The 10,921-nt window shown below is 32.4% G+C and overlaps 1 protein-coding gene across 1 annotated transcript in view; it reads right to left on the bottom strand.

Moving 5' to 3' along the window:
- Nucleotides 1-5,885: 5,885 nt before the first annotated feature.
- The window catches only part of LOC123711889 (neuropeptide SIFamide receptor-like), an 81,104-nt gene continuing 76,068 nt past the window's right edge, over nt 5,886-10,921 (bottom strand). The window contains exon 3 of the mRNA XM_045664739.1: nt 5,886-6,667. Coding sequence (XP_045520695.1) covers nt 5,902-6,667 — 766 coding nt within the window. The 3' untranslated portion in view covers nt 5,886-5,901. The remainder of the gene's footprint in view (nt 6,668-10,921) is intronic.

Here is a 10,921-nt window from a genome sequence, read left to right as displayed (position 1 = left end):
TTGTTTTTTATTTTGTGATTGCTTGTTTAATTTGTATCCCTTGCTAGCCTGCTTAATAAAATTGATGGTTTTGTGTGTAAAATTTGTGATATATCTTCTCATATAATTTTATGCATACACGCTGTTTTAAAACTTATACATATATACCTAGGTTACACTAAAAATGATTAGAAAGTGAAAAACGGCTTAATGTAGAAAGTTGCCAATACTTTTATTGTTTTTCGAAGTAATCTCCGTTCCTCTCTACACAACGTCGCATTCGATGGAACCACTGAGAAAAGCAGTGGTCCTTATTGGTCTCTTCTATGGCACTTTCGTACACTTTCACCGTATCTTCAGCGTAAAGCGAATACCTTGAATTTTATATTTAGTTCTTGGGAATAAATTAAAGTCGCAGGGTGCTAAGTTAGGACTGTATGGCGGATGTATCATTATCTCGACACCTGCCATAGTAAAATATTCAACAGGCCGTTGTGCGGAGTGCGCTGAAACTTTGTCGTGGTGAAGGAGGATCCTGCTTCTAGAGCGCTGCTGGCGAATTTTTTCCAAGACAACAGGCAAACAGCGATTGACATACCAGTCCGCAGTAACTGTCCTTCCATCTTCTAGCGCAACTACCACGAAATGGCCGTTCCGACCAAAGAATGAGGCAATCATCTTTTTTTCTTGACTTCTGCTTTTCTTTACCTTAGTTGGCCGATCCCACTGAGCCGATTGTCTTTTGGCTTCGGGTTTATAGCAATATATCCAGTTTTCATGACCTCTGACGATGTCAAATACAGAATTTGAGTCACCGCCGTTGAATGTAACTAATATTTGGAGACACCAGTCCATGCGAAGGTGTTTCTGGTCGTCGGTTAATGTATCGGGAATCCATCTGGTACAAGATCATAGGTCCAAGAGAAAAGTAGTAGTAGCTGTAGCTTAAACCATCCTTGCTATTAGAAGGATTATTGTATTATATACTACGTAAATTCAAACAATTTGAAGATAGTAACAGTAATTATCTCTTAGTTAGGAGAAAAAAATCTAAAAATCTGTGTTCTGTAACCAGACTTTTGAGCCCACCAATACGAAGCAGATTTTTACATTCGAGAATTTAACCTAGATATTTAAATATAAGCCCCCTTCATCATTTAAAATACCAAAGTTATTGCCATAACTCCTTAGAATATACATAAATTTACTTGTATTATGACCCAACAACATCTAAAGGCAGACTATTTTTGAGTCTGTTTCAGGTCATCTATTTCTTTAGGAATGGATTCTGAGGCTCTGTTAAGTATCACCGCTTTGTTGGTATATTACTCTCATATATATATAAAGCAAGGGAAAGCTTTCTGTTATTGCAGGAGTTTAAAAAAAAGACCTCGATTTCATAATTTATTTTATAATTAATTGGTTCAATTACAATCCGTAGTGTTTTGCGATGTTGATAAGCGGTTACAGCGGATATCTAGAACTATCTAGATCTATCATGACTCTGCTACACTATCGCTTGTAAAGAAATATTGTAGAAAACGTTACAAAAGTTAAGCAATTACAAACAGTTTCTTGTCCGATAGTGTAACATATACATTTTTGTTTTGTCCTAAAACGCGAGTGCTACACAACAATCTGGAATTAAATCATTAATGTACTATAAACTTGGTAGGTGTTACTTTAAAAGCAATAGTGTTATTGTCACAATAATGTTAAAATAATGAAAAAATATAATAGAAATGAGTGTACAGTAAACTTTTTAAAATTAATACTCCATGCTAATCTTCGATGTGTCTAAATTATTAGGTAAAAGTTTAGAAGTTTATAAAATCCTTGATTCGGTTATAATATCGATATGTTTACGTAAGTATAAAATGAATATGTCAAAATTGCTTTACGGTTACAGTATTAAATACATTGAGTAATATTAAATTCGTTAGTAACTGATTTGTATACAGTAAGTACGAGATACGAAAGTGGATAGAAGGAGCATTCCGGACCGGTGGACCAAATTACAAAATTACTATGAATATTACATTGAGTGTTATACTTTTGATAAGACTAAAATCTACTTCAACTTTAATACTCTAATATAAACGTCAACAACGTTTGATCTTTTTGAATTAAATTAATATATTTTTCTAAAAGAGAATCTTAAGCTAATTAAGTGTTGTATCATAGTGAAACTATTGTCAGCATTAATCAAACAATCAAGTAATCTTTTCGGTTCAAATTAGGTAAAATTAACTCTTTTCAATAATTTCTTAATAAATAAATGTTGTTCCCACGACATTATAAATGAATTAAAAGATAACTTATACAAGTATATACAAATCAGTTACATTAAAGTTTTCTATTATAACAACTAATTATCTAACGAACGACTAATGTGAATATACATAGATACACTATTTTACATAACTTATTACCTACAAATTACAAGCTTAACCTACTATAATCCTATTTTATAACGTTTATAACAAGCTTTAGTTATTTTGATATTTGAAAGGGCATCTATATAATAATCGTAACATAATATGTGAAATGTCAATAAAATTTTACATTTATAGTTTAAGGTATAGTATGCAGATGTAACTAGATGTATATATTATGCATTATACCTATATTTAGTTTAATTAATTCACTTTTCCGGAACTAAATTCTAAATAGAAATTACATTGTGTATAGTGGAATTCACTTTTCCAGTGTATGAGTTTGAATATTTTTACAATTCTGGCGACGGTCAATACTGATATATAAGTATATGTGTATTTGTCTAGATATAGAGATAGGTCCTAAATGGTACAAGTTTTATACACATCATAGCACGAGTGGCTTTCGAGTATACGAAAACTATTGCATATATCGAAAACCTTTGCTCGTTGATATTATTTCACATGAATATACAAAGCGTTTAAAGGCCTTCTTATCGTTTCTTTCTCTTTGATTACTCGTACAATATTACACACACTTGTTTAATATCAAACTCATAGGCTGATACTTAATTTAAGCATTCAAAACCGGACCTGAATCCAACCAAATAATAATGTTCTACCGATAAACTCGATGGTTTTCGATAACTCGAAGCCTAACTTACACCAATTATACGTTTCACAAATATTAAAATTTGCTATCTTATCTTTATTAATTACAAATATTTATGAAAGTTATTTATAATAGCGGACTATTTGGTAACATCGTCAATCTGATTAAATACGAAGAATATACCAGGTAACATTTCATTTATCAAACTAGACACAACGTCAAGGTTTTAGAAGTAAATATTAATGGGAATAATATTATATGTCACACATATAATTCACAAGTCGACGTTAATTTAGAATAATGTACATTAATAAACATTTTCTTCAGAAAATTGTTACTACATATGTTGGTATTATTTTCAATTCCTTAAAAATAGTACAAAACTCTTTAATAACATGCTTAGAAAACTGTTCGACATTCCAAAGTAATATATAATATGATAGTTATTGTTTTCCACGACTCGTTTGTCTGTATTATTAGCTATAAGCTCTAAGTGCCTTTTCATTCGGGGCATTTAGAGTCGACACTTAAAATAAAAATTACTTTAGTCATCAGAAGTCATAGTTTGCGCTATGTCTTGACCCTACATCAAACTGTGGAGGTCAATGGTATGAATCAATTGTCCAATCCGAAATGTTTTAAAAATTTTCCGGAGTTAAAGCAAGCCTTTTAAAATAAAAAAAGCTGGCAAAGGTTAGGTGCGACCTTATTATAAATTGTGGACTAAAGATGCATTTTTGTGTCACTTTATAAGAACATTGTAGTCATTGCAACTATAATCTTTAGTCTACCTTATAATAAGATCAAAATAGTTTATTAAAAATTCAGCCATTTAAGCGTGAAACATATCGCATTTAAGTTTGCATTTGCATATTCGATACAATTGCATATTGCTTAAATTAATCTAAAGGAAACTACAGGCGCTTTTCATCCTTTTGAAGGTTATTATTTGCTCTGTGTTCATCAGTCTTGCAAGCTTTGATGATTACTACTAAATTAATAATATTAAGAAGTAAGAAAAGAAAGTTCCCTCTGACAACTTTCTGCAATCCATCTAGTAGAAAAATATATTTTTATTGGTTTATTTTTTATATAAATTAAGTTATTGAGTACAAATATAATATTTGAAATTTATAAAATAGTTATACGTCAATAATTAGATTGCAATAATACGAAAATATTAATCTTATATAAATAGGTATATATTATTATACTATGTTAACATTTGTGCATTCTAAGCGGCTATAAACCTGGCGACAGGCGTTTTAAAACTTCATGCAATTTCCCACAAAAAAATTCATTTTAACCACAATTATGCAAGTTAGTGTTGGTCTTTGAGTGACTCAAAAGTTCATTTGGAGGCACCAAGTCTTTGTGAAAATTGCATAAAATTTTCTCAACATTTCTTAATTTTATTATACATAATTATTATTGTTGCGATATATGTTGTTGTTGGTTTGAGTTATTATGTATTAAAAACAGCTTAGAACTTATCAATCATAGATATTAATAGACATATTTGTGCAGCATATCAGGAAATACCAATTAGCCGTCAGGCTGGGCGAGATATAGCTGGAAAGACGCCGCAAAGAGATTTGCGGATTAGAAAGCACCGGCGCTAGGCGGTCGAAGGTGACCTCTTGTCTCGGAGAAAAAAACTTACTTTGGGTCAGTGGAGCAAGTCACAACTGTGTTCAAAACTACCTTACTTTAAAAAAAAAACAATCTTTAATTTATATTATAATTCTAGCTTCCGTTAATTAAAAGTATACACTGTGCCAGAACAACCTGTAGGTTTAAAAAACATAAGCGTGAAATAAATTTTATATTTGTTATTAGAAACGGTCGCCAACGACCATCATATTTATGCAATTAATGGAGACAAAGGAGTCTTATTTGACGTTCAGAGAATTACTGTATATGGGAACATACCGAAAGTGGCTAATGGTCTATTCACTCGGTCACACCATAAAGGCTTAAATTTTAATGAATAAGATCGTCTAAACATGTTTGGATTCTATCGTTTCCGTACAGAATCTACAAACATCCACGAATAATTTTGGAAACCTGGATCCACTCTTGGTGCTTAATGCATCGCTGCTTTGAAACTAACATTTATACGGAGTCATTTGTTAAGGATTAACCATTAAAAATTAATAAGTTCACCAGATTAAGATTATGTCTTTCATTGCTTCCTGAAATCTGCAGATAGGGTGATGCTGTTAAGTTCACGATTCTAGGTACGCTTTTAACTGATTTTTTTTAAAGAATAGATATAATAAATGGTTATAATTATTTCATTATCGGTGAGTTTCAAAATAGTATTAGAATATCCAACAACAAACATTAAAATTTATAATATAACTATATTATTATGAACTATAAAAATATTGTGCATATGTTAAAATGTTTTTAGAAGCTATGCTTATTTTTTGTTTTATATAAAATACTATATATCTGTCAAGATATAAAATGTTATACGTTATTGCTCATTTTATATTTTTCGTCAGATGTCCATATATAAAAGTGTGATGCGCACTACTGGAAAATAAAATTAGCTCCTTTACGTTTATAGTTATAAAATTTTGTACTTATGTTATTTAATAATGTTCAATCTTGAAACAAGACTCAAAGTCATTGTACAAAAGGAATTAAATATTAAACTAATATTTCTCTAATAACTATATCTAATAAGTTGTACACATGCACTTTTGTTAGACAGCTTTACCGTTTACGTATCGCAGTTTTGTTCTTTGTCTATCATATATACAGATCTTACGAAAACTTAGTTTTCGGTATTAATTAATTCGAAATCATTTGGATTTCTATTGGCTCAAAGCCTGATTGTTATCCGATATCTCTTAACAAGGCAAATTAAACTCCAGTGTGGTTGAAGATGAATGACACAGCATTCTTGTCAACGGGCGGCGAGCGACGAGTTATAGATGCATGGTTATTATTGTAATGCCACGATTTCCTCGTTGACGTACTTGATGATTGTAGGGCAATAGTTTCATAATAACGGAGCCGTCCGCAGCATTTCCTACTCTTGACAATCGCAACGAAACCTTTCCTATACTTCTTGTTAAAGAACGCGTACAAGATGGGATTTATGCAAGAGTTGGAAGAACCCAACCATTGCGCTAGTGGTGTTACAATGGGTAACATTTCCGCCTCCCATTTCTGTATCGGTCCACCCAATTTAATTCTTGCAAATATTAGGTATAGAGGAAACCAGGAAAGGACAAATAATATGACGACGGCGATGAGCATTTTGACAACTTTAACTTTTGATTTTTGCTGCATTCTTTCCATTTGAGCGTCCTGAGTATCGGTAGGGATGGAGCGACGCCAGACCTTGATCCAAATGAGGATGTAGCACATAGTTATGAGAACCATGGGGAGTATGTAGCAGAAGATAAGATTGCCGATGACAAAGTAGAGGACCTCACTGATGGGATTGGGCCAGACGTCCAAACAGAGATGAACGTGGGGGCTCTCATCAAATACCACGACCAGGTCGAAGAAAAACACCCAGGGCACAGTGACGACAATTGCGAATACCCAGATAAAGAAAATCATCATTCTGGCTCGCCGCTTCGTGATCTGGCATTTGAGGGGCCACCAGATAGCGAGAAATCTGAAACAAACCAAATTGCATATTACTTCCAATGAAAATTGTATTGTATTCAACATTAATATTATACATTTTTTAATATAAACGTTTATTATCGTTTAATCATTTTAATTACTTGCGTAAAAAATTACTTTAGCTTTACCATTACTCAGCCATAACGTTTTATAAGGATAGACAACACACATTATATATACCCATCCCATACACAAACTTTTGAACAGATAACTCATAACCTTAACTTAATCTGTGACGTTTAAAGTTTTTTTTTTAAATTTTAAAATTGATATTGTATTAATTAAATAATATGAGGCAAACGTGCCTGTGGGACGCCCGCAAAGGGCAATTGTCGCAGCCCATAGACACCCTGTGCGTTGCCAGACCTTGAAAGAGGAGTACACTTTATATTTGAAGTTGGAGGACGTCACTCAGGGAAGATCCCACCGGGAGTCGAACCCATAGCTCGCTTGTTCTCAAAAGAAAATTTCTATTGAGGATCATATATAGATAACATTCACATATCATTATTTTAGGAAATAACAGCCTTATGATTAGATAGAATAGTAAAACGCATTTCCAATCAGAGGATTTCATATTCATTTTCAATACAAGATTAATAAAAGGTTCGAGTATAATTTAGCTTAACGACTTTAGTCGTCTGAATATCTAGTTGAGACCTAGTTTAAAACAACGATAGAGGTCGCAACTTGTTAACTTTTGTCAACATCAAAGCGGTCACAAAGAGCTTGACAGTATTATTAATTTTGTAATATATTTCGTATACTCAATCCTTTGAAGTCTCGGTGGACTATTTTCTGTAATTTGTTTGGAAATATTGTGTATAATAACGTTATGTAACAAATATTTTAGAGAAAAGATTTAATACCGATATATGTTATTCATATGTCGTGGACAAATATTAATTACGTAGAGAGTAAAACTCTGTACTGAGCGTTTAGGCTTGTGTACCAATGTCTATTTGTAATAAGACACAAAAGTATGTAAACTTTTTAAAAATACTGTTTTTTTTCTTTTGTTAATGGGTAATTATAAAAGTAAAAATCACGTTCCACGCCCGGGGCATCTTAAATTTTTTATGAGAAAATGATGTAGTAATAATTGACAGCGGTGCAGAATTGTGGGAATTTCGCTGAAACCGACTGAAAATTGAAGCTCGTAAAGTTTCCGAGCTGGAAGCGATTACTGTCTGCGAGCTAATTGCTTTGTAAGAAGCTTCCAGACGTAAATATCGCTGGAAAATAACTTAATGGAATTGAATCATGCTCGGATAATACCCACTAATTATGGCTAAGTAAGTGATATGAAAAAGTTTTGCGGTTGAAATAACAGCAGCTTCGAGTCCTGCCTGTGCAAAATAGCGCTCAAAATTAAAGTATTATTGCTCATTCAGGTGACGGTAAACAGTTTTATTTCATTTCATTTTTAAATTAAATGTAATGTCAAATTATTATTCGCTTGAAGATAATACGCACTCAAGGAGCCCTATACGTTATCAATATCGCGATACACACGTTAACGACTTCCGAATCGACCCTGGTCACAAATGGATATATCCGGCACTGCTTGTAAAATTATTTGTATATTATTATGTTACATGTTGCGGAAGCTATATAGTAAATTGTATAATTATTTACTACAAGGAAATATAAATGGCATCAAGAATACATCGGAAAATTTTGTTAAAACTTTATTTTAACAAATTTTTAACTTAAAATTTTCATGCATATAATAGCCTTAATGAATCCAGAAAAAAAAATTCTTGTAATATATTAAATAGGACTGATAATCGTCAGATTATCCTTGATTCCGTACGCAAATCTTGTTATTACCTTGTTTTGAAAATATACAAAAGTCTATATTACTAAGAGTTAGTGTAAAATTCTAAAACCAATGGCGCTACAACCTTTCTTATGTATGGACCTCAGATTTCTGTATATTTCTTTATGTTACATGAGGCAAACGGGCAGGACGCTCATCTGATGTTATGTGAGTAACATTTCAGAATTAGTATGCTCTTTTCTTGAAAGACCCTTAGTCGAATTGGTTCGAAAATACTTCAGTGGGCAGCTGGTTCCACATAGTGGTGGTGTGCGGCAGGAATTGGCTTAAGAAACGCTCAGTTGTGGAACCTGGATGTTCCACTTTTCCCGTTCCACACGGATCACGTTACCGTGATCACTTCTAATAGTCAAGTAGGTGATTGACTTTCTCTGCCATCAATCATCGTCGACTTTTTGGGTGTAAGGCATGTTTTCTTACGGTGTTTCCTTCACAGTGCGAGTCAGTATTATATGCGCGCATAGACATAAAGTTCTGGATTGCACAGCCGGGGATAGAAACTACGACCCCAGTAATAAATAGAGTTCTACGTTGGAACCACTAGGCCAACGCAGCTCTTTGGTGATACTCTAATAGCAAATTTAATGTTGAAGTCAGTCCTAACTACTGGACTAAGTTATTCGTTGCATACACACAAGATAATATTTTTCCTCTTTATTAAATTAAATAGATTAAACTAACGATCCTCACACGTTATAGATCATAAACTAGGTGAATTATCTACTCTCAGATTATGGTCTGATAAATATGTACGAGACTGTAATGTATTTAAGCATATCAATGTAACCTAGTTATTTCAGATAAATTAATATTAAGATTATTGCTGCAAATAAAAACATTTTGACGTCCAATTTTACACTGTCAAACAGTACGCATTCTAGAGAAAAGAAAAATATTGAATTATTTTATCAATAAATATTTTAATTTCGATAAATGAATGTTGACAATGTTACTTTAGTTTGGCAATATAAAGAAAACCATATTTATATGTAAGTATTGAAGAAACGTTAAGACGAACAACCGTTATTTACGCAAGATTCTGTTCCCGCGCGAGTCTGTTTAATGGAAACAATTTAACTCGTTAACGAATTAAGTTCAATTTTAATTAAATTGTGGTTAAACGAAATCTAAGCAAATGAATCTTGTTATTATTTCAGAAGAAATATGTGTCCAACTCTTGAATGCTATTAAAAATAATTGAAAACTAAATAAGGTCGGCAACGCACTCGCGAGCACTCTGGTATTGAGTGTTCATGGGCGGCGTTATCACTTAACATCAGGTGAGGCTATAACCCGTTTGCCCCCCTGTTCTATAAAAAAACTAATTAAATAAGCCTAAAATCGCTTAAAATTTTGGAAGATCTGGTAGGATCAGAAACGCTTTTAAGCGGGAAAGAGCGTTTTTTAACAATGCTTTTTAAAAATATTAACGTAATATACGAAATTCAGGGGGTTTACAATTTTGCAGTAGAGTAAAACGTCTTCATTTTAATAAGTTCATTGGCCTAAGACGCTAAATGTATCGGAGTTTTCTCCCTCTTGGTAAAAGTTATGTGTTGATGAAGCTCAAAATTATTTCGGCTGAAAGTTTTGATGATTAAGTATTTCCTTTAATATATTAAATTAAAATATTGTTACCGTTTCAGTTAATATTTTTAGTATGAAATCCCCAAATGTTAAAATATACTATATATTACGGAAGAATACACTAAAAATAACACGATGACCTTGTGTGTACCTCTATATAGAAGAAGATGTTACTTAATTAATGTTTAAATAAAATGTCTTTCTCAGATGTAAATGTGCGTAAAAATATAGGGAGTCAGAACTCCTAAAGCCGTGTAATTTCGAGCCAAATAATATAAGTAATAAATTTGCCAATTAGGCAAAAACAAATGCGAAAAGTCGCAAATAGGCAATGTTTTCCTGCTATGCCCACAACTTAAGTAGCCCATTATACAAAATTAGTAGTTCACCTTCTGGCACGAGTTGCGACCATAATTCCGCAAAATTTTGCAACTTGTCATTAACAGTTACTGATTAACTCAGTTCATTTTTAATTCACACGATATAACTTATCATACTTATCTTTTAATTACCATTTATCGCAATATTCAATAAATACTGTCACCGAATGGCATTAAATATCAAAATATAATAATTTACGAAAACTCGCGAAAATATGTAAAGGTACAATACATACTCTCATTTTTTACAGGCTCATATGTTATCGGCCTTCCCTGTTGGGGAGATAGGCACATAAATGTTTTACTACAAACATACTAAGTGCTAGCAAGGTAAATAATATAACTAAATTTACACTATGTAAAATATGAGCGGGACGAACACCGCTAGAGTCAAATCATTAAGTAATATTCAGATATACTGATCCAGAGAGTG

The sequence above is a fragment of the Pieris brassicae genome, chromosome 7 (genome assembly GCF_905147105.1).
Source record: "Pieris brassicae chromosome 7, ilPieBrab1.1, whole genome shotgun sequence".
In the NCBI taxonomy this organism is placed as follows: domain Eukaryota; kingdom Metazoa; phylum Arthropoda; class Insecta; order Lepidoptera; family Pieridae; genus Pieris; species Pieris brassicae.
The sequence above is the reverse complement of the archived record's forward strand: the minus strand, read 5'-3'. Positions and strand labels throughout refer to the sequence as shown.